The following is a 23,632-nucleotide window of genomic DNA, read 5'->3' as shown; positions in this document are numbered from 1 at the left end:
TCGATTTTAAAGTTGAGGGGTTTCCTTTAATTAACAGATACCGTATTTTCAAGACAACCCCTCTTTCTCTGCTCTGAGTTATTCCCTAAGCTTCAAGGATATCAACCTGTTCCATCGCATCCCGATCTAAATATCTATACAAGACAATACCTGAGGAAAGTTTGAATCAAAAGTAACAAAATACTGAAAATTAAAGAACATCGTTTAATCTCTTTCTACACAAAAATGAACCTAGTATTTTATAAAGCCGTCTGCCTATACAAGGCATGACAAAGCATTTTAGACTGGTTAACGAAGGCGATGAGAAGGAGTTAACAATATCGCTTAATTGATTGTGTTGATGGAGCGGTAGTGTGACCAGGTGTGTGGTAGCAGCTCCTGCCAGTATAAAAACCAAGTCACCGCGTTCTTACTTTATGCTCTCTGGCTTCAACACAGCCTGGTGGTTTACTGGTCTTACTCCTGTAGCGGCTCAGCGGGACACAGCCAGTTACCGAGGGAAGTTAATTTAGCGATGCGCTCGTTTCTCTTCGTGCTGTGCCTGTGCGCAGGGGCCGGGCTCCCCGCACTGATCTCCGCCGGGCCGGCTGGCTGGGACTCCGGGGAATTAGCGCTCCAGGCCGACTTCCCGGCTCCCGAAGACGCAGCCCAGTCGGAGGGCTTGAGCCTCGCAGACGCGCCCTCCGAAGACCTGTCTGCGGGCGAGAACGACTCGCAGTCCTCGGCTCCCGCCTACCGCCGCCTCCCCGTGTCCAGAGACGCGCACTCGCCCTACTTCGCCAAGGAGAAGATGAAGCCCGAAGCCGGCAGCCGGCCCTTACCCGCCGACATCAAGAGCGTCCTGTTTCCGCCCCAGCGAGGGCGGCAGCCGGCTCGCCCGGCCATCGCGGGCACCCGAGGAGTGGCCGTGTGGTGCGACTCCAGCAGGATGTACGTGCGGGTCAGTCGGCTCCTGTTCGGCTTCAGCTGTCGGCCATCGGAGGTGACCTTGGGCAACTGCAGCGTCAGCCGAACCACACGCAGCTACTTCTCCTTCACCTACGGGCTTCACGAGTGCGGCACCGAGCGGTCGGTAAGCGGGGCTTCGTCTACAGGCAGTGTCGCGCTGTGAGCTGTAGGCTAGTGTGGGGGTTGGCTTTCCTGGGAATGTCCCTTCCTCTGTGACCCTGCAGGTTGTCCAGGGCCGCCTGGTGTACTCCAACACTCTCCGCTACGCCCCGCCCTCCTCCAGTGCGCCTGTGCATCGCTTCATTCCCTTCTCTGTGCCGGTCAAGTGCTCCTACAACAGGTAGGCAGGGCTCTGCTGCTGGGGAGCCCCTGGGGAAGTGTCCAGAAGCCCCTCATCCCCTCTGTCCTGCAGGTTCCACTACTCCTACAAGGTGGGCTACGTCCCCACGTGGGCCAGGAGAAGGACCTTCTTCAAGGACCTGAAGAACAAGCACAGCTTTGTCCTGCTCACCACCAACTGTAAGCTCCTTCAGTGAGTGGCTCCTCCTGCCTGCAGGGGGCGCTGTGTGCAGGTGTAATGCGGCCTCTCTTTCCAGCCCGCTGGGTCCGGCTCTCTCCCAAGGACGAGTACTTCCTGGGTCAGCCCATGTACTTCCAGGCCACTGCCTACTTTGCCACAGCGGAGCAGAGGCTGTATGTTCCCTCGTGTTACGTGACGGAGAAACCAGAGCAGCACTCCCAGCCCCGTTTCCCCGTGATTGAGAACTTGGGGTACGGCCCCTCCTGGGAGGGGAGGTGGGCAGGAGCCCCGAGAGCCTGCAGGGGTTGATCCTTGTCCTTGTCCCCAGGTGCATGGTGGACAGCAAGGCAGATGGCTGCCTGTCCAGGTTTGTCCGCTCCAAGCAGAAGGATGTGCTCCGCTTCACGATCGACGCCTTCCTCTTCCAGAAGAAGCTGTCCAGGAAGGTACTGCCCTCTCAAAGGCTGCTCAGCCTTCCTGCTCTACTGATCCACGGTCTGCTTTCACATCCATGATCTAGATGTGAACCAGACTGTGGTGGCTGTAGTGCCTAGAGCTGCCAGCTTGACTTGACTGCTGGCAGAAGGTCCTTCTCTGTGTCTGTATTGGCCTTGATCCCTGAATGCTGTGACCTTCCCTCTTGCAGCATGAAGTGACTGAGCTGTACATGCACTGTGTCATGTCTCTGGCTCCTGCTAAAGCAACACCAGGGACCAAGTCCTGCACCTACAACAGGGAGGCTAAGAGGTACTTCTGCAAGGAGCCTGCTGAGGGTGCTCTGGGACATGCCAGGTGGAGGCCTGACCTGTCCTCCTCTCCTCCAGGTGGGAGGAGCTGTATGGTGACCATGAGGTCTGTGCCTGCTGTGAGTCCAGGTGTACTTTCCAACAGAATGAAGGTGGGTCTGGTTCTCTTCCTCCTTGCTTCCAGAGACTCTGGGTCTCCAGCTGTAGCAGATCCCTCACTGGTGGGTGCTGCTTGTCCACAGGTACCAGGAGCCTGGTGACCCGCAGTCGGGTGGCTGTGGCACCAGTAGAGGGTCCTCTGGGTGTGGAAGGTGACTGGACTGAGGATGAGGAGGGAGACCCTCAGGGCTCCAGTGAAGATGCTGAGAGCACCAGTGAGGATGTGGAGGGAGGAGAGGACTTTGGAGGTTATGGCGGGTGGAGAGGTAGGGTCTGGCAGGAGGAGCTCCTGTAGGGGTGGTGTCCTGCAGTGCAGCTGGATTGTTCTCCTTCTTCCTCCCCAGGTGCCTGAATGAAGGCTCCAGCCTGGCCCTTGTGACTCTCCTGCCTCCACTCCCCTTGTAATGGCAATGGATCAATAAAGCTGTGAAAGAGCCCTTTTGTTGCTGTTTTTCTTTGAATTTCACTGATGCTTTGCTCACTCCATGTTTAACCTGTCAGTGCAGAGCTGCTCCAGGTTTCTTTGGTGTTGAGCCATCTGAGGGCTCATGACTGACCCCTGGAATGGGAAACTTCTCCTTAGCAGAGTCATGGAACAAGCTACCCAGCCTTGCTGCTGCAGCTGCTACTCTGGCTTCTTGCACAGAATTGCTGCTCACTCACTGGTACCAGAGGGCTGGAGGAACTGTAGTGGAACTGGTCTTATTGGCTCTCCTCTTCACCTGTGTAGGAAGGACTGTTATACTACATGAAACACTAGATGGCAGCAGGCCCCAGTTATTTGAAGTGTCTTTTCAGAAGTTGTCTAGTGGGGTAAGGGATGTTGGCTGAAACAAGGGTGGCGTACATGAAGTGATTGTGAACTGACTACTTGAATGATATCTCCCCTGTCTGGTGAAATGATGGTTCTGGTTGAAGACTCATCTTACCCTGTGTCTCACTGGGGCTTTGGTGTGGAGAGCTCTGGGCTGTGCTTTTGTTAATGGAATTGTGTTCCTTTCTCTTTTACACACAAAGGACAAACTCAAGACAATTACTTTTCACTGGGGAGTGTTTAATGCATTCAGCAGATAACAGTGCAAAGACTACCTCTTTTGAAAGTCAAATCCTTAGATTTACTCCTGTGAATTATTTCATTGGCATACTTACATTGCAGATCAGACCCCTTTATTAATTTGATTTTTTACAATATCTTAAGCTTATACCATATGCCTGTTATCAGAATATGGTTTTATGGTTCTGTTACCTTCCAAATTGCAATTAAAGTGGTAACAAATGTACATGTATAAAAAGCATCCTCTTAAAAAAAACACTGATTGCATAGGAAAAGAATTTGAGACATTTTCTCTCATAACACAAGTACAACTGTCATTCCTGAGATTCATAACTGACTCTTGTCCCGTGTGAAGTGAAAATGTACAGTACAATCACCCATGAGGATCAGCATCAAAACTATTAAGTATGATCAGTTCTCTGATATGAGTTCTCCATAATGAATTAATTGAATATAGTGGGGCTGTTAAATGACTTATATATTCTATACTATATTTAATAAAGCTGATCAGCATACACCTGTACCTCTTCTTCAGAATGGAATTTGCTCCTAGAAACCCTTTCGTTAGGTAAAACTTTGCAAAAAGAAAAACCTATTTCCATCATATCTTATGGGGAAAATTTACAATTTGTTCCAGACTCCAAAAAATGTCTCCCCTGCTTTTACGGTTTTCACCAAAAAATGATAAAAGAAGTAATTAACATTCGTACTGTGGTTTGTGTTTTTAGTAATAAAAAAATGCTTACCTAGTTAGATATGCAATTTCCCTCACGGGATCAATAAAGTATCTATCTCATAAATCATGCCTTATAAAGTACTGAACAGTAACCACTTTCATTTGCTCTCACAGTTCTCATTTTCTCAACCTCTTTAGGGTCCATGATAAAGTCTAAACGAAGCGAAAGTCTAAAGCCCAAAACTAGCGCACAACTAGCGTCATGAGGTGGACTCTGGTAAAAGGAGGTGCAGGTGTACTGCAGAGGCATCGCTCAGTGTCACTAGGGGAGGCAGGAGCCGTTGCCAGTGTGAGCTGGGAGATCGTACATCTTCACCTCACTGTGGGAGAATGAGCTTTCCTGGGATTCAGTGATGGCGAAGAGTCCCTGCAGCAGGAATGATCTGGCACACAGGTAAGGTCTATGCTGGAAGTCAGATGATTGTCAAAAACTTGCCTGAAACACCCTCAATCAACGATTTCACATCCCAAGACACAAAATACAAAGCAGGACACCCCAGGGGACAGGCCGCTCCTCCAGTGTGCGGCAGGTGGGGAGAGTCCTGTCAGGAGGCACGTTGGCGTGTCGGAGCTCAGAAGAGGAACCTGACTGAGACGAGAGGCAGCAGCAGGAGGAAGATGTTCTGTGCGACACGCTTGGCGCTGTTGCACAGGTTCCCCTGACAGCAGCTGTACCCCACACTGAGGTACTGGGACAGCTGCTCACTGCCCTCTCCAATACAGGCGTTCCTGCTGACACATCCCTTCAGGACAAGCTTCTGTTCACCAACCTTAGCTGAAACCAGAGCAGAGAGTTTTCTTCAAGAAACAGCACTGAAAGCGCACGAGACATCGCACTCTGCCTCGTCTGAAACTCCCCTTCAGAGCCTTTATCTGCTCAGGATTGTCTTGGCTTGACTGAGCCAGGTCTGCACCTCAGTGACAAGTCCGTGAGTTCAGGGCAGACAGGTACCCTCCCAGCACATCTCAGCCTGGAGGAAACTGCTGGGAACGCCAGCAGGGTCAGCAGGCAGCAATCCACTGTACCACAAGGATGTTGTTGGGTTGTAAGTTTTAGAGCCTAGATAGGCATTAGGATTTTATTAACATTTCTGTTTTAACAAAGCCAGTTTTCTGAAGATGTGTTTGATACCAGGGAAAGCTCTCTCTACCCAAAGGAAATTGTTACCAAGGGCTGGCCTCTGCTCTAAAATCATCTACGCCCTGTGAGTACCTGTGTATCTATTCCGTGATGGAGGGTGATGCATGTTGTTTTCCTCTCTTTAACAGGTTATTCCAGCTTTGTGAGATACAGAACATGAGCTTACCAGAGGATTCCATGCAGCGGTCTTCAACCCACAGACACTGTAGAGTCTTGGTGCAATCCTGTCCTTCACAGGTGAAACACTCCAGCCCACTGGGGGCGCTGTCTCCATAGGCTACAATGACACACATCAAGACAAACCCCGTTACAAGTACAAGACAGATCAGACCTGGGGAGAGGAGCTATTGAGACCTGTGACTAGAGATGCAGCTCAGTCTGTCAGCAGCTCCTCTTGCAGTGCAGGTTGAGTCCGAAAGCCCAGAAAGTAGAGTGGATTCTGGGAGATTAGCCTGTGTGGTTCACTGGGCTGGCAGTCAGAGCAGTGCAGAAATGTCAGTTCTCACCCTGAGTCTTGTGTGTTAGGATGCAAACTGTAGTGGTAAATCTAGATGCCTATAATTTGTCTAACTAATCAAATAGGTGTAAAATATATTTTGTGCACAATGTGGAATTTATTTCTACCTCCTCTGTATGACTTTGTTTCATATTTGAACAGCATTGGAATCAGTTTCAAAATGAGCACAAGGGCAGCTCCAGACAATTAGCTCATTCTTCTGTATGAATTCACAGGCCTGAAGTTCTGTTCACAGGCTGGCTGCCTTTACACCTCGTATAGAGATCTAACTGCAGTTTCCTATTATTGTCACAGCATGAAGACTCAGTTCCTCAAGCAGAGTCACTCAGATTCACCCAGGTGGAGTCAAGGGTGTGCACGATCACACAACCACACTCACTCACTCGTGGCCTCTGGCCCTCTCGCTGTGTGTCTGCGCACAGATTGCGTCTGCCGGCGTTACCTGGGGGAGCTACAGTGTTGCAGAGATCAGTGCTGCAGCATGTCGAGTTGATGGCCGTTCTTGAAGTTCCATAGTTGATCGACACAGATTGACCACAGCCTTGAGGTTTTGAGCATCTCTTCACGGTAACATCTTGTGTGTTTCCCCCTGCAAGAAATACCACAATCAGAAAATCAGTCTATAAATTTAATTTTAATCCTATAATCTGATTTGTTTTCCTTTGTTTCCCTGTCTTGGTACAGTCACTGAATTTGAAGATGATCATGTTATATATAATGTATGGGCTGGAAGTGCATTTCAAAATGAGAACAGGAGGTTCTTTACACTATGTGTTGTGGGAGTATGGAACAAGCTGCTCAGCCATGCTGTTGAAGCCAATACCCTGGTTTCTGTATGAGATCCCTGGGTCAGTTATCTACTGACAATCACATGGGCTACATGAAATCAAGCCCATGACTTCCCCGTGAATGACTTCCACTCATGAGTAACCTTTATCCGATTATTTGTAGATATTATATACTATATGTAAACATTTCTGGATTGAAACCTTCAATTTTCTGCTCTAAGTACAGTGTTTCCCATCATTCCCTGTCTACGTTCAATAAAATGTTCATTTTGGAAGTGTTTAAAACATTTGTCAGCAATGCAGTGGAATAGAGCAATACGAATATAGAGTTCAATTACATCTTCATCAAAAGACTTTTTGCTTTCAGTTCTAAAGTTGACGCAGAAGTCAACAGTGTTAATTACACAAGGAGACTGTAAATTGCAGTAATTTCATATCGCCAGCGTGACTCCCGGGTCCTTTGTGTATTTCGCTACCTCCACGGTAGTCATGAACGTGGTTATGATATTCATAGTCTTTTATTGCTCTGCAAACTGCTTGTGGCGCTTTGTAGTCACACTAACCTTCGCTATAAACGTAATCAAACGTCGTCCACCGTGGTTGAAAAGAAAACTTGACCCGTATGGGTATCGTCAGTGATTTATGGGTATCGTGAAGTGACTTACCTGTGGTGACTCGTACGGTTTCCGCAGCACACGTGGTTTCTGAATCCTGACACTGTTCTTGTGTCTCCGGTGAGCCGTATGCGGATTTGAAACATTTGAGAGATGCCACTGTGGAGAAAATAAATTAAAAAACTAAACATCTTGACGTCAAAACATCATACCTAGAAGACATAAAGTACGAATCGAGAGCAGTGGAACGACATTTTGTTTTTTTTAAAAGTAATGAGTTTTAAAAGAGTAAAAAGTTACGTTTTCCTCATTGCCACTAGTTGCCACGGTGAGTACTTTGTTCTCCATGGCAACCCCTCTCCGCTGTGACGGGGCTGGAACATGAAACGTCACCGTTCCGCAAGGTGTTCTGGGTGATTCCCTGCTGCGGCATCACAGCTCGTGCGCAGATCTAGCCACGGGACAGCCGCGCCCTCGCAGGCGTGGTCGGGAACGCGCACAGGGAGGGTGGGAGTACTGGGACGCGGCCGCTGGGTCTTTAATCTAAAGTCCTTTACGTTTGCCAGCAGCCACATCACCCTGCAACTCACACCTGGCAACCCACTGAAGATAAGCAGGTGTGAGCCTGGTCAGTACCTGGATGGGTGTGTGTGTTACTGTCCTGTGATGGACGGGTGTCCTGTCTTGCCGGTTAGGAATCATCGAAGCGCCATGTTTTTGCTTGGAAAGACGAACTGTAATGGGACTTTTGGTCTTAAAAATATAAGGTCTACTGTGCGCTAAACGTAAAAAACACGCGCTTTTCCTCACCTGGGTCAAATATAATATTCATTCGGCAGCTCGCTTTAAACGGAAATAAAAATCTGATGCGCGCAGGACTGGCCCAGTGAAAGAGTCATTTTCTGCATCACCAGCCTCTGACACCAGTTTTTCTTATTCTGCTCAAACGCTTCAGATTTTAAGAACTTTCACAGCACAGTTGTTCCGGACGTCCGAGAACGGGTCGGTACTTTGCAAAAGAAAATAAAATGTAAGTCGAAGAAAAATATGTCATCTTTCGCACCGTTACAAAATTATTTCCTTGACTGTGCATGCTATCTTCTTCTTGTATAAACGAATGGCGTTGAGTCTATACAAACACGATTATTTCAGAAAACAATGCCTGCAAAATCAAAATCGTACTTTACGGTACGTGCTGCGTTGAATGTAAAACACCTTCCGCTGCGTGCGAGCAATGCAGTTAAACCACAGTCACACGCACCCGTTCACACACATCCACGTTACTGGTGGCTGTGGTTTGAACAAGATCTCCTACCTGTGGAAAACAGCGCGAGGGCGACACCGAGAGTCACGAGCAGCTTCATCTTGCGAGTCTGAGGGAGGAGGAGTGGGGTTGGGGCGCGCGAAGGGTCTTATATACGCCCCGAGTCGTGGGGGCGGAAATGAAAACAGATGTGTTTCCTGGAGAATAGAAACTTAAAGGACCCCCTAAACCCTTCAGCGCCCTGACGCTGCTTTTAAAAATGCTCCACAGCTCACTCAAAAACTATAGGTGGCACAATTTGAAAGCCTCATGATCTCTTGTCAGAAATTCCTACCGTTACAATGTATTTGCTACTTGAGCTCACTAATATACTCAAAAACTACAGGTAGCAGGAATTGATAGCTGGTCAGTTATCTAAGACTATAATGAACGTTTGGCGATTTGGATAACAAACAAAACCAAAGAACAATAAGCTGGTTTCGTATAATACGCTTGAAGAAAAGTTTAATTAACATCACAGATGAAATAAAAGTTCAAGAAAAACCACACTAGCAATGAAAAACATAAAATACTAACCTTTGATTAAATATAGACGGAGAAATAGCATGAATTTATGGGCGTGCCGCAAATACGAGAAACAAGCTCGGTCGGAATTTTCGAGAGGTAGATGAAATGTAAGGACATGTTAGGACACCCCTCCACCCCGCAGTGCAGAAAGCAGCACGAGTCTCACTAAACTTTTCCTCTTTCTGGAAGTGTCTCACACTCAGACAGGCAGAAGAAGAAGCCAGACGCAGCTTCAGGACTTCTGAAAAAGATAGTTAAGAATTAGGACTAGAACGAGATTGTCATTATAATCTACATTTTCTGCTGGCATTCACGAGTCTTGAATTTAACTTTCAGTTTCGGAACAAAAGCAATTCAACGAAATCCTGTGTTTCAATAGTGCTGCTCGAACAGTTTTGATTGTGACAAATTTGTTTTTTTTTTCTCCCGGTATCTTGACATTCAGGAACATTCGTGGCACGGGGCAAGCATTTGAAACATAAGGTTTCATGAAGTCAAGTAAATAAAAAATGTGTTGTTGAAGAGGAAGTAGGTGGCATGTCTGAATTCGTTCTTAATGACTTACAAAAACCCTTTGGGCGCACACAGACAAACAAGCGCCCTCACCCCAGGGCCAGTTTTCCCTGGATCAAATTAACCCACCAGCATGTCTCTGGACTGTGAGAGGAGACCAGAGCACCTGGAGGAGACCCACGCGAACACGGGGAGAACATGCAGACTCCACACAGACAGCCGCCCAGGGCTCCAGCGCTGCGGGGCAGTAATGCTGACCACTGCGTCACCGTGCCGCCCTGAAGGGTCATTCTTGGTGCTTCATGGCGATCGTCTGTTTAACAGCCTCCGAAGGTAAAAGACCCAGGTCAGCCCAGCCCGGCCGCAGGTTCAGTAGCTCTCGCTTGTCCTGGTAAAAGCGGAGACGTGTGACGGTGCAGCGCAGGTTTTACACGTATGAGCTCTGGCATCGCGTGTGCTTTACTGCTCTACAGCGGAAATCACACGGTCCGTAGTGCAAAAGGGTTCAAATATCGAATTGGATAGGATCTGATACTTGACTTTCTGGATATTGGGAACGATGCCCATTTAAATGAGCAAAAAAGACATCAGGAGAGATTCTGTCCCGGAAAACAGATCCCTCCTCCTACCGGAATCCGCCGGCTAGATGCCAGTTCTTTCTTCAGAAATAAATACAATTTACCCACCTGGATAATGCGCGGATTAAGCAATTAGGATTCACCAAAAGCCTCCGTGTGCGTTATAATGAGCACTTATTACAGAGAGAGAGGCTGAAGTGAATGTGGTCGAGTTCTCTGCACTTAGAGATGAATCATTTATTTTCCAAACCATACTTTCTACAATTCCTGCCAACTATTCGGGTGCATCTTTCTTATTGTATTAGACGGCTCTAACCAAATGCATTTGTCTACGTACTGTAGCAGAAAACCCACGTTTTAGTTCTAGGTTTCGGTCGTGGGAAAAAACAAACTCTGAGCTTTTTCTACCTCCGCCTGACAGACGACTATTGCTCTTTGAACTGGTGAGTTGTGGCTTTGTTGGAAAGGGTGACAATAACCCTGGTGACCACCCAGATCACCACCGTGACCACCCAGACACCGACCACCCAGATCACCACCGTGACCACCCAGACACCGACCACCCAGATCACCACCGTGACCACCCAGACACCGATCACCCAGATCACCACCGTGACCACCCAGACACCGATCACCCAGATCACCACCGTGACCACCCAGACACCGACCACCCAGGTCACCACCGTGACCACCCAGACACCGACCACCCAGATCACCACCGTGACCACCCAGACACCGACCACCCAGATCACCACCGTGACCACCCAGACACCGATCACCCAGATCACCACCGTGACCACCCAGACACCGATCACCCAGATCACCACCGTGACCACCCAGACACCGATCACCCAGATCACCACCGTGACCACCCAGACACCGACCACCCAGATCACCACCGTGACCACCCAGACACCGACCACCCAGATCACCACCGTGACCACCCAGACACCGACCACCCAGATCACCACCGTGACCACCCAGACACCGACCACCCAGATCACCACCGTGACCACTCAGACACCGATCACCCAGATCACCACCGTGACCACCCAGACACCGATCACCCAGATCACCACCGTGACCACTCAGACACCGATCACCCAGATCACCACCGTGACCACCCAGACACTGACCACCCAGATCACCACCGTGACCACTCAGACACCGATCACCCAGATCACCACCGTGACCACCCAGACACCGACCACCCAGATCACCACCGTGACCACCCAGACACTGATCACCCAGATAAATAAAAACAGAGCAGGCTTTTTTGGGATACCGAGGTCCGTGTAGCTCCAGTTCTCGTGTGCGTGTATCCCCCGTGGATACGTCCTGTTTTCTCTCGTGCTCTTCTTAAGGTGCTCACAGAGAGACCTGATCGGGTTTGTCTGAAGATGAAAACCGGTTATGATGGGATCTGTCCGGGTCGCGTGGGTGAGGGGAAAGATACTCCGCCTGATGACTACAGTACTGAGATTTATGGAAGCCCGTTTCCGCCAGGGAGTACAAAAAAAACGCGCTATGGTATCTCGCAATTGCGACATGTAAAGTGTAAAGTAAAGTTGTAATTCTGAATTGTTGAGCCGCAGTTCTGAGTTTGGAAGTCGCAATTGCGAGATACCATAGCGAGTGTTGTTTTTAAGTCCCTGGCGGAAACGGGCTTCCGCCGAGCTCTCCTCACTAACCTGACTGACAGCAGGAAGACCCGCCCCGTTACAGCCGCTTATCAGGTACAAGCGCCCACCTGTTATTTCATTAAAACGCGGCAGTATCGTTTACTTTCTGCTTGTCTCCACTTTCTTTAAGTTTCCATTTCCCTGGTTTACTCTTTTATAACACACGGCATGCTTATTTCGTCGGGTGACGAAAAGTCACAAATACTGTTACTTATGCAGATATACATGTCGCATTTTCGGTACTCCGAAATTAGAAACAAACGCCAAAAACAAATTGAGCAATCAGCAGGAAGTCACCAGAGCCAGTTCTACACGTGTGGGTGACAGAATTCTGTCTAAATTGCGCGGAATTCCTCCCCTGAGGTCAGATACACACGGGAAAGTGTTCAGGCGGCTTCACGGAGTCCCGCCTCAGACTGGAAGCAGATTCTAATGAGACGCCGAGGACAATCCGGGTCTCTGTGTGTAACTGATTGTGTTGATGGAGCGGTAGTGTGACCAGGTGTGTGGTAGCAGGTCCTGCCAGTATAAAAACCAAGTCACCGCGTTCTTACTTTATGCTCTCTGGCTTCAACACAGCCTGGTGGTTTACTGGTCTTACTCCTGTAGCAGCTCAGCGGGACACAGCCAGTTACCGAGGGAAGTTAATTTAGCGATGCGCTCGTTTCTCTTCGTGCTGTGCCTGTGCGCAGGGGCCGGGCTCCCCGCACTGATCTCCGCCGGGCCGGCTGGCTGGGACTCCGGGGAATTAGCGCTCCAGGCCGACTTCCCGGCTCCCGAAGACGCAGCCCAGTCGGAGGGCTTGAGCCTCGCAGACGCGCCCTCCGAAGACCTGTCTGCGGGCGAGAACGACTCGCAGTCCTCGGCTCCCGCCTACCGCCGCCTCCCCGTGTCCAGAGACGCGCACTCGCCCTACTTCGCCAAGGAGAAGATGAAGCCCGAAGCCGGCAGCCGGCCCTTACCCGCCGACATCAAGAGCGTCCTGTTTCCGCCCCAGCGAGGGCGGCAGCCGGCTCGCCCGGCCATCGCGGGCACCCGAGGAGTGGCCGTGTGGTGCGACTCCAGCAGGATGTACGTGCGGGTCAGTCGGCTCCTGTTCGGCTTCAGCTGTCGGCCATCGGAGGTGACCTTGGGCAACTGCAGCGTCAGCCGAACCACACGCAGCTACTTCTACTTCACCTACGGGCTTCACGAGTGTGGCACCGAGCGGTCGGTAAGCGGGCTTCGTCTACAGGCAGTGTCGCGCTGTGAGCTGTAGGCTAGTGTGGGGGTTGGCTTTCCTGGGAATGTCCCTTCCTCTGTGACCCTGCAGGTTGTCCAGGGCCGCCTGGTGTACTCCAACACTCTCCGCTACACCCCGCCCTCCTCCAGTGCGCCTGTGCATCGCTTCATTCCCTTCTCTGTGCCGGTCAAGTGCTCCTACAACAGGTAGGCAGGGCTCTGCTGCTGGGGAGCCCCTGGGGAAGTGTCCAGAAGCCCCTCATCCCCTCTGTCCTGCAGGTTCCACTACTCCTACAAGGTGGGCTACGTCCCCACGTGGGCCAGGAGAAGGACCTTCTTCAAGGACCTGAAGAACAAGCACAGCTTTGTCCTGCTCACCACCAACTGTAAGCCCCTTCAGTGAGTGGCTCCTCCTGCCTGCAGGGGGCGCTGTGTGCAGGTGTAATGCTGCCTCTCTTTCCAGCCCGCTGGGTCCGGCTCTCTCCCAAGGACGAGTACTTCCTGGGTCAGCCCATGTACTTCCAGGCCACTGCCTACTTTGCCACAGCGGAGCAGAGGCTGTATGTCCCCTTGTGTTATGTGATGAAGAAAGCAGAGAAGTACCCCCAGCCCCGTTTCCCCGTGATTGAGAACTTGGGGTACGGCCCCTTCTGTGAGGGGAGGTGGGCAGGAGCCCCGAGAGCCTGCAGGGGTTGATCCTTGTCCTTGTCCCCAGGTGCATGGTGGACAGCAAGGCAGATGGCTGCCTGTCCAGGTTTGTCCCCTCCAAGCAGAAGGATGTGCTCCGCTTCACGATCGATGCCTTCCTCTTCCAGAAGAAGCTGTCCAGGAAGGTACTGCCCTCTCAAAGGCTGCTCAGCCTTCCTGCTCTACTGATCCACGGTCTGCTTTCACATCCATGATCTAGATGTGAACCAGACTGTGGTGGCTGTAGTGCCTAGAGCTGCCAGCTTGACTTGACTGCTGGCAGAAGGTCCTTCTCTGTGCCTGTATTGGCCTTGATCCCTGAATGCTGTGACCTTCCCTCTTGCAGCATGAAGTGACTGAGCTGTACATGCACTGTGTCATGTCTCTGGCTCCTGCTAAAGCAACACCAGGGACCAAGTCCTGCACCTACAACAGGGAGGCTAAGAGGTACTTCTGCAAGGAGCCTGCTGAGGGTGCTCTGGGACATGCCAGGTGGAGGCCTGACCTGTCCTCCTCTCCTCCAGGTGGGAGGAGCTGTATGGTGACCATGAGGTCTGTGCCTGCTGTGAGTCCAGGTGTACTTTCCAACAGAATGAAGGTGGGTCTGGTTCTCTTCCTCCTTGCTTCCAGAGACTCTGGGTCTCCAGCTGTAGCAGATCCCTCACTGGTGGGTGCTGCTTGTCCACAGGTACCAGGAGCCTGGTGACCAGCAGTCGGGTGTCTGTGGCACCAGTAGAGGGTCCTCTGGGTGTGGAAGGTGACTGGACTGAGGATGAGGAGGGAGACCCTCAGGGCTCCAGTGAAGATGCTGAGAGCACCAGTGAGGATGTGGAGGGAGGAGAGGACTTTGGAGGTTATGGCGGGTGGAGAGGTAGGGTCTGGCAGGAGGAGCTCCTGTAGGGGTGGTGTCCTGCAGTGCAGCTGGATTGTTCTCCTTCTTCCTCCCCAGGTGCCTGAATGAAGGCTCCAGCCTGGCCCTTGTGACTCTCCTGCCTCCACTCCCCTTGTAATGGCAATGGATCAATAAAGCTGTGAAAGAGCCCTTTTGTTGCTGTTTTTCTTGAATTTCACTGATGCTTTGCTCACTCCATGTTTAACCTGTCAGTGCAGAGCTGCTCCAGGTTTCTTTGGTGTTGAGCCATCTGAGGGTTCATGACTGACCCCTGGAATGGGAAACTTCTCCTTAGCAGAGTCATGGACCAAGCTACCCAGCCTTGCTGCTGCAGCTGCTACTCTGGCTTCTTGCACAGAATTGCTGCTCACTCACTGGTACTAGAGGGCTGGAGGAACGGTAGTGGAACTGGTCTTATTGGCTCTCCTCTTCACCTGTGTAGGAAGGACTGTTATGTGAAACACTAGATGGCAGCAGTCCCCAGTTATTTGAAGTGTCTTTTCAGAAGTTGTCTAGTGGGGTAAGGGATGTTGGCTGAAACAAGGGTGGCGTACATGAAGTGATTGTGAACTGACTATTTGAATGATATCTCCCCTGTCTGGTGAAATGATGGTTCTGGTTGAAGACTCATCTTACCCTGTGTCTCACTGGGGCTTCGGTGTGGAGAGCTCTGGGCTGTGCTTTTGTTAATGGAATTGTGTTCCTTTCTCTTTTACACACAAAGGACAAACTCAAGACAATTACTTTTCACTGGGGAGTGTTTAATGCATTCAGCAGATAACAGTGCAAAGACTACCTCTTTTGAAAGTCAAATCCTTAGATTTACTCCTGTGAATTATTTCATTGGCATACTTACATTGCAGATCAGACCCCTTTATTAATTTGATTTTTTACAATATCTTAAGCTTATACCATATGCCTGTTATCAGAATATGGTTTTATGGTTCTGTTACCTTCCAAATGATTTAACACTAAAACTTTTAAATATTGCAATCAAAGTGGTAACAAATGTACATGTATAAAAAGCATCCTCTTAAAAAAAACACTGATTGCATAGGAAAAGAATTTGAGACATTTTCTCTCATATCACATAACGCAAGTACAACTGTCATTCCTGAGATTCATAACTGACTCTTGTCCCGTGTGAAGTGAAAATGTACAGTACAATCACCCATGAGGATCAGCATCAAAACTATTAAGTATGATCAGTTCTCTGATATGAATTCTCCATAATGAATTAATTGAATATAGTGGGGCTGTTAAATGACTTATATATTCTATACTATATTTAATAAAGCTGATCAGCATACACCTGTACCTCTTCTTCAGAATGGAATTTGCTCCTAGAAACCCTTTCGTTAGGTAAAACTTTGCAAAAAGAAAAACCTATTTCCATCATATCTTATGGGGAAAATTTACAATTTGTTCCAGACTCCAAAAAATATCTCCCCTGCTTTTACGGTTTTCACCAAAAAATGATAAAAGAAGTAATTAACATTCGTACTGTGGTTTGTGTTTTTAGTAATAAAAAAATGCTTACCTAGTTAGATATGCAATTTCCCTCACGGGATCAATAAAGTATCTATCTCATAAATCATACCTTATAAAGTACTGAACAGTAACCACTTTCATTTGATCTCACAGTTTTCATTTTCTCAACCTCTTTAGGGTCCATGATAAAGTCTAAACGTAGCGAAAGTCTAAAGCCCAAAACTAGCGCACAACTAGCGCCATGAGGTGGACTCTGGTATAAGGAGGTGCAGGTGTACTGCGGAGGCATCGCTCAGTGTCACTAGGGGAGGCAGGAGCCGTTGCCAGTGTGAGCTGGGAGATCGTACATCTTCACCTCACTGTGGGAGAATGAGCTTTCCTGGGATTCAATAATGGCGAAGAGTCCCTGCAGCAGGAATGATCTGGCACACAGGTAAGGTCTATGCTGTAAGTCAGATGATTGTCAAACACTTGCCTGAAACACCCTCAATCAACGATTTCACATCCCAAGACACAAAATACAAAGCAGGACACCCCAGGGGACAGGCCGCTCCTCCAGTGTGCGGCAGGTGGGGAGAGTCCTGTCAGGAGGCACGTTGGCGTGTCGGAGCTCAGAAGAGGAACCTGACTGAGGCGAGAGGCAGCAGCAGGAGGAAGATGTTCTGCGCGACACGCTTGGCGCTGTTGCACAGGTTCCCCTGACAGCAGCTGTACCCCACACCGAGGTACTGGGACAGCTGCTCACTGCCCTGTGCAACACAGGCGTTCTTGCTGACACATCCCTTCAGGACAACCGTCTGTTCACCAACCTTAACTGAAACCAAAGCAGAGAGATTCCTTCAAGAAACAGCACTGAAAGCGCACGAGACATCGCACCCTGCCCCTTCTGAAACTCCCCTTCAGAGCCTTTATCTGCTCAGGAGCGTCTTGGCTTGACTGAGCCAGGTCTGCAGCTCAGTGACTAGTCCGTGAGTTCAGGGCAGACAGGTACCCTCCCAGCACATCTCAGCCTGGAGGAAACTGCTGGGAACGCCAGCTGGGTCAGCAGGCAGCAATGCACTGTACCACAAGGATGTTGTTGGGTTGTAAGTTTTAGGGCCTAGATAGGCATTAAGATTGTTTTAACATTTCTGTTTTAACAAAGCCAGTTTTCTGAAGATGTGTTTGATACCAGGGAAAGCTCTCTCTACCCAAAGGAAATTGTTGCAAAGGGCTGGCCTCTGCTCTAAACTCATCTACGCCCTGTGAGTACCTGTGTATCTATTCCGTGATAGAGGGTGATGCATGTTGTTTTCTCTCTTTAACAGGTTATTCCAGCTTAATGAGATACAGAACATGAGCTCACCAGAGGTTTCCAGGCAGCGGTCTTCAATCCCCAGACACTGTAGAGTCTTGGTGCAATCCTGTCCTTCACAGGTGAAACACTCCAGCCCATTGGGGGCGCTGTCTCCATAGGCTACAATGACACACATCAAGACAAACCCCATTACAAGTACAAGACAGATCAGACCAGGGGAGAGGAGCTATTGACACCTGTGACTAGAGATGCAGCTCAGTCTGTCAGCAGCTCCTCTTGCAGTGCAGGTTGAGTCCGAAAGCCCAGAAAGTAGAGTGGATTCTGGGAGATTAGCCTGTGTGGTTCACTGGGCTGGCAGTCAGAGCACTGCAGAAATGTCAGTTCTCACCCTGAGTCTTGTGTGTTAGGATGCAAACTGTAGTGGTAAGTCTAGATGCCTATAATTTGTCTAACTAATCAAATTGGTGTAAAATATATTTTGTGCACAATGTGGAATTTATTTCTGCCTCCTCTGTATGACTTTGTTTCATATTTGAACAGCATTGGAATCAGTTTCAAAATGAGCACAAGGGCAGCTCCAGACAATTAGCTCATTCTTCTGTATGAATTCACAGGCCTGAAGTTCTGTGCACAGGCTGGCTGCCTTTACACATCGTATAGAGATCTGACTGCAGTTTCCTATTATTGTCACAGCATGAAGACTCAGTTCCTCAAGCAGAGTCACTCAGATTCACCCAGGTGGAGTCAAGAGTGTGCACGATCACACAACCACACTCACTCACTCGTGGCCTCTGGCCCTCTCTCTGTGTGTCTGCGCACAGATCGCGTCTGCCGGCGTTACCTGGGGGAGCTACAATGTTGCAGAGATCAGTGCTGCAGCATGTCAAGCTGATGGTCGTTCTTGCAGTTCCAAGGTTGACCGACAGAGATTGTACACACTCTTGAGGTTTTGCGCATCCCTTCACGGTAACATCTTGTGTGTTTCCCACTGCAAGAAATACCACAATCAGAAAATCAGTATGAGATCCCTGGGTCAGTTATCTACTGACAATCACATGGGCTACATGAAATCAAGCCCATGACTTCCCCACCAATGACTTCCACTCACAAGTAACCTTTATCCGATTATTTGTAGATATTATATACTATATATAAACATTTCTGGATTGAAACCTTCAATTTTCTGCTCTAAGTACAGTGTTTCCCATCATTCCCTGTCTACGTTCAATAAAATGTTCATTTTGGAAGTGTTTAAAACATTTGTCAGCAATGCAGTGGAATAGAGCAATACGAATATAGAGTTCAATTACATCTTCATCAAAAGACTTTTTGCTTTCAGTTCTAAAGTTGACGCAGAAGTCAACAGTATTAATTACACAAGGAGACTGTAAATTGCAGTAATTTCATATCGCCAGCGTGACTCCCGGGTCCTTTGTGTATTTCGTTACCTCCACGGTAGTCATGAACGTGGTTATGATATTCATAGTCTTTTATTGCTCTGCAAACTGCTTGTGGCGCTTTGTAGTCACACTAACCTTCGCTATAAACGTAATCAAACGTCTTCCACCGTGGTTGAAAAGAAAAGTTGACCCGTATGGGTATCGTCAGTGATTTGTAAGTGACTTACCTGCGGTGACTCGTACGGTTGCCGCAGCACACGTGGTTTCTAAAGCCGGACACTGTTTTTGTGTGTCCACTAAGCCCGGTACGGATTCGAGACATCTGAGAGATGCCACTGTGGAGAAAATAAATTAAAAAACTAAACATCTTGACGTCAAAACATCATACCTAGAAGACATAAAGTATGAATCGAGAGCAGTGGAACGACATTTTGTTTTTGACATAAAATATCGTGAGGTTTAAAAGAGTAGAAAGTTACGTTTTCCTCATTGCCACTAGTTGCCACGGTGAGTGTTTTGTTCTCCATGGCAACCCCTCTCCGCTGTGACGGGGCTGGAACATGAAACGTCACCGTTCCGCAAGGTGTTCTGGGTGATTCCCTGCTGCGGCATCACAGCTCGTGCGCAGATCTAGACACGGGACAGCCGCGCCCTCGCAGGCGTGGTCGGGAACGCGCACAGGGAGGGTGGGAGTACTGGGACGCGGCCGCTGGGTCTTTAATCTAAAGTCCTTTACATTTGCCAGCAGCCACATCACCCTGCAACTCACACCTGGCAACCCACTGTAGATAAGCAGGTGTGAGCCTGGTCAGTACCTGGATGGGTGTGTGTGTTACTGTCCTGTGATGGACGGGTGTCCTGTCCAGGGTGTGTCCTGTCTTGCCGGTTAGGAATCATCGAAGCGCCATGTTTTTGCTTGGAAAGACGAACTGTAATGGGACTTTTGGTCTTAAAAATATAAGGTCTACTGTGCGCTAAACGTAAAAAACACGCGCTTTTCCTCACCTGGGTCAAATATAATATTCATTCGGCAGCTCGCTTTAAACGGAAATAAAAATCTGATGCGCGCAGGACTGGCCCAGTGAAAGAGTCATTTTCTGCATCACCAGCCTCTGACACCAGTTTTTCTTATTCTGCTCAAACGCTTCAGATTTTAAGAACTTTCACAGCACAGTTGTTCCGGAGGTCCGAGAACGGGTCGGTACTTTGCAAAAGAAAAATGTAAGTCGAAGAAAAATATGTCATCTTTCGCACCGTTACAATATTATTTCCTTGACTGTGCATGATTATTTCTTCTTGTATAAACGAATGGCGTTGAGTCTATACAAACACGATTATTTCAGAAAACAATGCCTGCAAAATCAAAATTGTACTTTACGGTACGTGCTGCGTTGAATGTAAAACACCTTCCGCTGCGTGCGAGCAATGCAGTTAAAACACAGTCTCACGCACCCGTTCACACAGCTCCCCGCTACTGGTGGCTGTGGTTTGAACAAGATCTCCTACCTGTGGAAAACAGCGCGAGGGCGACACCGAGAGTCACGAGCAGCTTCATCTTGCGAGTCTGAGAGAGGAGGAGTGGGGTTGGGGCGCGCGAATGGTGTTATATACGCCCCGAGTCGCGGGGGCGGAAATTCAAACAGGTGTGTGAGCATCGACTTCTGGAGAATCGAAACTTAAAGGTCCCGAAAGGCGATGCTTAACGAGGAAGCTGTTACTTCCTTATGGACAACGAGTTATTACTCTCGGGGTCAGGGTGGGGTGCGCGGCCCGGGACGCCTGGAACTGGTGACTGTCCTGCTCCTGTCCGGAGTACAGCGGGGGGACAGGCGGGAGGGCCCGAAGGAGATCCCCGCCTGAGCCGCACCAGCCCACAGCGAGGCGCCGTCTGCAGGGACCCCCCTAAACCCTTCAGCGCCCTGACGCTGCTTTTGAAAATGCCCCACAGCTCACTCAAAAACTATAGGTGGCACAATTTGAAAGCCTCATGATCTCTTGTATACAATGTATTTGCTACTTGAGCTCACTAATATACTCAAAAACTACAGGTAGCAAGAATTGATAAAAACACACTAGTAATGAAAAACATAAAATACTAACCTTTGATTAAATATAGACGGAGAAATAGCATGAATTTATGGAAGTGTCTCACACTCAGACAGGCAGAAGAAGAAGCCAGATGCAGCTTCAGGACTTCTGAAAAAGATAGTTAAGAATTAGGACTAGAACGAGATTGTTATTATAATCTACATTTTCTGCTGGTATTCACGAGTCTTGAATTTAACTTTCAGTTTCGGAACGAAAGCAATTCAACGAAATCCTGTGTTTCAATAGTGCTGCTTGAACAGTTTTGATTGTGACAAATTTGTTTTTTTTTTCTCCCGGTATCTTGACATTCAGGAACATTCGTGGCACGGGGCAAGCATTTGAAACATAAGATTTCATGAAGTCAAGTAAATAAAAAATGTGTTGTTGAAGAGGAAGTAGGTGGCATGTCTGAATTCGTTCTTAATGACTTACAAAAACCCTTTGGGCGCACACAGACAAACAAGCGCCCTCACACCAGGGCCAGTTTTCCCTGGATCAAATTAACCCACCAGCATGTCTCTGGACTGTGAGAGGAGACCAGAGCACCTGGAGGAGACCCACGCGAACACGGGGGGAACATGCAGACTCCACACAGACAGCCGCCCAGGGCTCCAGCGCTGCGGGGCAGTAATGCTGACCACTGCGTCACCGTGCCGCCCTGAAGGGTCATTCTTGGTGCTTCATGGCGATCGTCTGTTTAACAGCCTCCGAAGGTAAAAGACCCAGGTCAGCCCAGCCCGGCCGCAGGTTCAGTAGCTCTCGCTTGTCCTGGTAAAAGCGGAGACGTGTGACGGTGCAGCGCAGGTTTTACACGTATGAGCTCTGGCATCGCGTGTGCTTTACTGCTCTACAGCGGAAATCACACGGTCCGTAGTGCAAAAGGGTTCAAATATCGAATTGGATAGGATCTGATACTTGACTTTCAGGATATTGGGAACAATGCCCATTTAAATGAGCAAGAAAGACCTCAGGTGGAATTCTGTCCCGGAAACAGATCCTTCCTCTTACTGGAACCCGCCGGCTAGATGCCAAGTTTTTTACTTTTTACAACATGCCCATCCTTTTCCTTGAACTCACCGAGGACGCGAATAAAACAAAGAGGATTCAATATAAGCCTCAGTGTGCGTTATAATAAGCGCTTATTAGTGAGAGAGATCAGATTCTCAAGGCTGAATTGATGGAGAAACCACAGCAGCACTCCCAGCTCCTGTCCAGGTTTGTCCCCACTAAGCAGAAGGATGTGCTCCGCTTCACGATCGATGCCTTCCTCTTCCAGAAGAAGCTGTCCAGGAAGGTACTGCTCTCTCAAAGGCTGCTCAGCCTTCCTGCTCCACTGATCCACGGTCTGCTTTCACATCCATGATCTAGATGTGAAGCAGACTGTGGTGGCTGTAGTGCCTAGAGCTGCCAGCTTGACTTCACTGCTGGCAGAAGGTCCTTCTCTGTGCCTGTATTGGCCTTGATCCCTGAATGCTGTGACCTTCCCTCTTGCAGCATGAAGTGACTGAGCTGTACATGCACTGTGTCATGGCTCTGGCTCCTGCTAAAGCAACACCAGGGACCAAGTCCTGAACCTACAACAGGGAGGCTAAGAGGTACTTCTGCAAGGAGCCTGCTGAGGGTGCTCTGGGACATGCCAGGTGGAGGCCTCACCTGTCCTCCTCTCCTCCAGGTGGGAGGAGCTGTATGGTGACCATGAGGTCTGTACCTGCTGTGAGTCCAGGTGTACCTCCTTGCTTCCAGCTTCATGACTCTGGGTCTCCAGCTGTAGCAGATCCCTCACTGCTGGGTGCTGCTCCTCCACAGGTACCAGGAGCCTGGTGACCAGCAGTCGGGTGGCTGTGGCACCAGTAGAGGGTCCTCTGGGTGTGGAAGGTGACTGGACTGAGGATGAGGAGGGAGACCCTCAGGGCTCCAGTGAAGATGCTGAGAGCACCAGTGAGGATGTGGAGGGAGCAGAGGACTTTGGAGGTTATGGCCAGTGGAGAGGTAGGGTCTGGCAGGAGGAGCTCCTGTAGGGGTGGTGTCCTGCAGTGCAGCTGGATTGTTCTCCTTCTTCCTCCCCAGGTGCCTGAATGAAGGCTCCAGCCTGGCCCTTGTGACTCTCCTGCCTCCACTCCCCTCGTAATGGTAATGGTAACAGATGAATAAAAGTGGGAAGAACTCCTTTGGTTGTTCTTTTCTTCCAACTGTATTATGTCCTACTGCCTTAATTGCTCTAAAGCATATGAATATCTTTGGTTCTTTTGTGTATAGCTCTGTTATCTTCTTGAATTATTGTTTTCCTGTGTTTCAGGTTAATAGTAGCCCTCAATAGGGCTGTTCTCCTAATAACAGATGCAGTGTTGGCTTATCGAGAAGGTTGTGTAAAGGGTCAATGTACAATTCCTAAAATGCATCCTTTCCTCAGATCAATTAATTCTTAAATTATAGCATTCAATTTCTTTACATTTCTGGTAAGACTGAATCCACAGCCCCAGACTCCTAGGAGGTTCTATGGATCAGCACTGACATGTTTCATTGTCTAGATCACTTGCAGAGGTAGATTTTTCTACTTTAATTCACAGAACAAACCAATGACCTCCAACTGTCTCCACACCTCTCCTACATTTGTCCACTGCTGCTGATGTCCCACTACTACTGCCTTTCTGTTCAATTTTTGAAGGTCGTCTACAGGGAGTTTGAATTGGTCTTTTTTTTTTTAAACACAACTGGCACAGACACTGTCA

General features: G+C 49.0%; 4 protein-coding genes and 1 long non-coding RNA gene across 10 annotated transcripts; 3 read left to right on the top strand and 2 right to left on the bottom strand.

Annotated features, from left to right (window-relative positions):
• Positions 1 to 334: 334 nt before the first annotated feature.
• Positions 335 to 2,809, top strand: LOC138225342 (zona pellucida sperm-binding protein 3-like). Its single transcript, XM_069185249.1, has 9 exons — positions 335 to 1,072; positions 1,173 to 1,288; positions 1,361 to 1,467; positions 1,545 to 1,719; positions 1,797 to 1,914; positions 2,115 to 2,215; positions 2,293 to 2,366; positions 2,457 to 2,639; positions 2,718 to 2,809. Exons 1-9 carry the CDS (start codon positions 515 to 517, stop codon positions 2,723 to 2,725), a joined length of 1,440 nt encoding a protein of 479 aa, XP_069041350.1. The 5' UTR covers positions 335 to 514; the 3' UTR covers positions 2,726 to 2,809.
• Positions 2,810 to 3,406: 597 nt separating this feature from the next.
• Positions 3,407 to 11,791, bottom strand: LOC107076382 (urokinase plasminogen activator surface receptor-like). Of its 4 annotated transcripts, XM_069185085.1 has the most exons (6): positions 11,431 to 11,791; positions 9,064 to 9,295; positions 7,275 to 7,382; positions 6,264 to 6,410; positions 5,471 to 5,581; positions 3,407 to 4,938 (listed from the first exon to the last, which is right to left on the bottom strand). In XM_069185085.1, the coding sequence occupies exons 2-6, from the start codon at positions 9,092 to 9,094 to the stop codon at positions 4,736 to 4,738; spliced, it is 600 nt and encodes a 199-aa protein (XP_069041186.1). In that variant the 5' UTR covers positions 9,095 to 9,295; positions 11,431 to 11,791; the 3' UTR covers positions 3,407 to 4,735. The 4 variants fall into 4 exon arrangements, with proteins under 4 accessions (XP_069041186.1, XP_069041185.1, XP_069041184.1 ...); XM_069185084.1 differs by lacking the exon at positions 11,431 to 11,791 and having other exon boundaries at positions 9,064 to 10,158; XM_069185083.1 differs by lacking the exons at positions 9,064 to 9,295; positions 11,431 to 11,791 and adding an exon at positions 8,539 to 8,642.
• A 626-nt stretch (positions 11,792 to 12,417) lies between these two features.
• On the top strand, positions 12,418 to 14,776 carry LOC138225302 (zona pellucida sperm-binding protein 3-like). Its single transcript, XM_069185082.1, has 9 exons — positions 12,418 to 13,040; positions 13,140 to 13,255; positions 13,328 to 13,434; positions 13,512 to 13,686; positions 13,764 to 13,881; positions 14,082 to 14,182; positions 14,260 to 14,333; positions 14,424 to 14,606; positions 14,685 to 14,776. Exons 1-9 carry the CDS (start codon positions 12,483 to 12,485, stop codon positions 14,690 to 14,692), a joined length of 1,440 nt encoding a protein of 479 aa, XP_069041183.1. The 5' UTR covers positions 12,418 to 12,482; the 3' UTR covers positions 14,693 to 14,776.
• A 591-nt stretch (positions 14,777 to 15,367) lies between these two features.
• On the bottom strand, positions 15,368 to 20,431 carry LOC107076471 (urokinase plasminogen activator surface receptor-like). 3 transcript variants are annotated; one of them, XM_069185182.1, is made up of 5 exons: positions 20,322 to 20,431; positions 19,043 to 19,150; positions 18,257 to 18,403; positions 17,464 to 17,574; positions 15,368 to 16,932 (listed from the first exon to the last, which is right to left on the bottom strand). In XM_069185182.1, the coding sequence occupies exons 1-5, from the start codon at positions 20,368 to 20,370 to the stop codon at positions 16,730 to 16,732; spliced, it is 618 nt and encodes a 205-aa protein (XP_069041283.1). In that variant the 5' UTR covers positions 20,371 to 20,431; the 3' UTR covers positions 15,368 to 16,729. The 3 variants fall into 3 exon arrangements, with proteins under 3 accessions (XP_069041283.1, XP_069041284.1, XP_069041285.1); XM_069185183.1 differs by lacking the exon at positions 20,322 to 20,431 and adding an exon at positions 19,821 to 19,994; XM_069185184.1 differs by lacking the exons at positions 18,257 to 18,403; positions 19,043 to 19,150 and having other exon boundaries at positions 20,322 to 20,420.
• A 1,676-nt stretch (positions 20,432 to 22,107) lies between these two features.
• On the top strand, positions 22,108 to 22,632 carry LOC138225283 (uncharacterized). Its single transcript, XR_011183826.1, has 3 exons — positions 22,108 to 22,197; positions 22,398 to 22,498; positions 22,576 to 22,632. It is a non-coding gene; the product is annotated as an uncharacterized lncRNA (long non-coding RNA).
• The last annotated feature ends 1,000 nt before the right edge of the window (positions 22,633 to 23,632 follow it).

Source organism: Lepisosteus oculatus, chromosome 27, assembly GCF_040954835.1.
Source record: "Lepisosteus oculatus isolate fLepOcu1 chromosome 27, fLepOcu1.hap2, whole genome shotgun sequence".
NCBI classification, from domain to species: Eukaryota; Metazoa; Chordata; class Actinopteri; order Semionotiformes; family Lepisosteidae; genus Lepisosteus; species Lepisosteus oculatus.
This window is presented reverse-complemented; position numbering and strand designations above follow the sequence as displayed.

Coding starts and splice junctions, on each gene's coding strand:
- LOC138225302 (XM_069185082.1), top strand. CDS start 12,483: ATGCGCTCGTTTCTCTTCGTGCTGTGCCTGTGCGCAGGGGCCGGGCTC. Junction 13,256..13,327: donor GTCAAGTGCTCCTACAACAG/GTAGGCAGGGCT, acceptor TCTGTCCTGCAG/GTTCCACTACTCCTACAAGG. Junction 13,435..13,511: donor TGTCCTGCTCACCACCAACT/GTAAGCCCCTTC, acceptor CTCTCTTTCCAG/CCCGCTGGGTCCGGCTCTCT.
- LOC107076471 (XM_069185182.1), bottom strand. CDS start 20,370: ATGAAGCTGCTCGTGACTCTCGGTGTCGCCCTCGCGCTGTTTTCCACA. Junction 18,404..19,042: donor AACCGTACGAGTCACCGCAG/GTAAGTCACTTA, acceptor TATTTCTTGCAG/TGGGAAACACACAAGATGTT. Junction 17,575..18,256: donor CAACATTGTAGCTCCCCCAG/GTAACGCCGGCA, acceptor GTGTCATTGTAG/CCTATGGAGACAGCGCCCCC.
- LOC107076382 (XM_069185083.1), bottom strand. CDS start 8,587: ATGAAGCTGCTCGTGACTCTCGGTGTCGCCCTCGCGCTGTTTTCCACA. Junction 7,383..8,538: donor CCTCGCGCTGTTTTCCACAG/GTAGGAGATCTT, acceptor TTTTCTCCACAG/TGGCATCTCTCAAATGTTTC. Junction 4,939..5,470: donor CCGCTGCATGGAATCCTCTG/GTAAGCTCATGT, acceptor CTCTGGTTTCAG/CTAAGGTTGGTGAACAGAAG.
- LOC138225342 (XM_069185249.1), top strand. CDS start 515: ATGCGCTCGTTTCTCTTCGTGCTGTGCCTGTGCGCAGGGGCCGGGCTC. Junction 1,073..1,172: donor AGTGCGGCACCGAGCGGTCG/GTAAGCGGGGCT, acceptor GTGACCCTGCAG/GTTGTCCAGGGCCGCCTGGT. Junction 1,289..1,360: donor GTCAAGTGCTCCTACAACAG/GTAGGCAGGGCT, acceptor TCTGTCCTGCAG/GTTCCACTACTCCTACAAGG.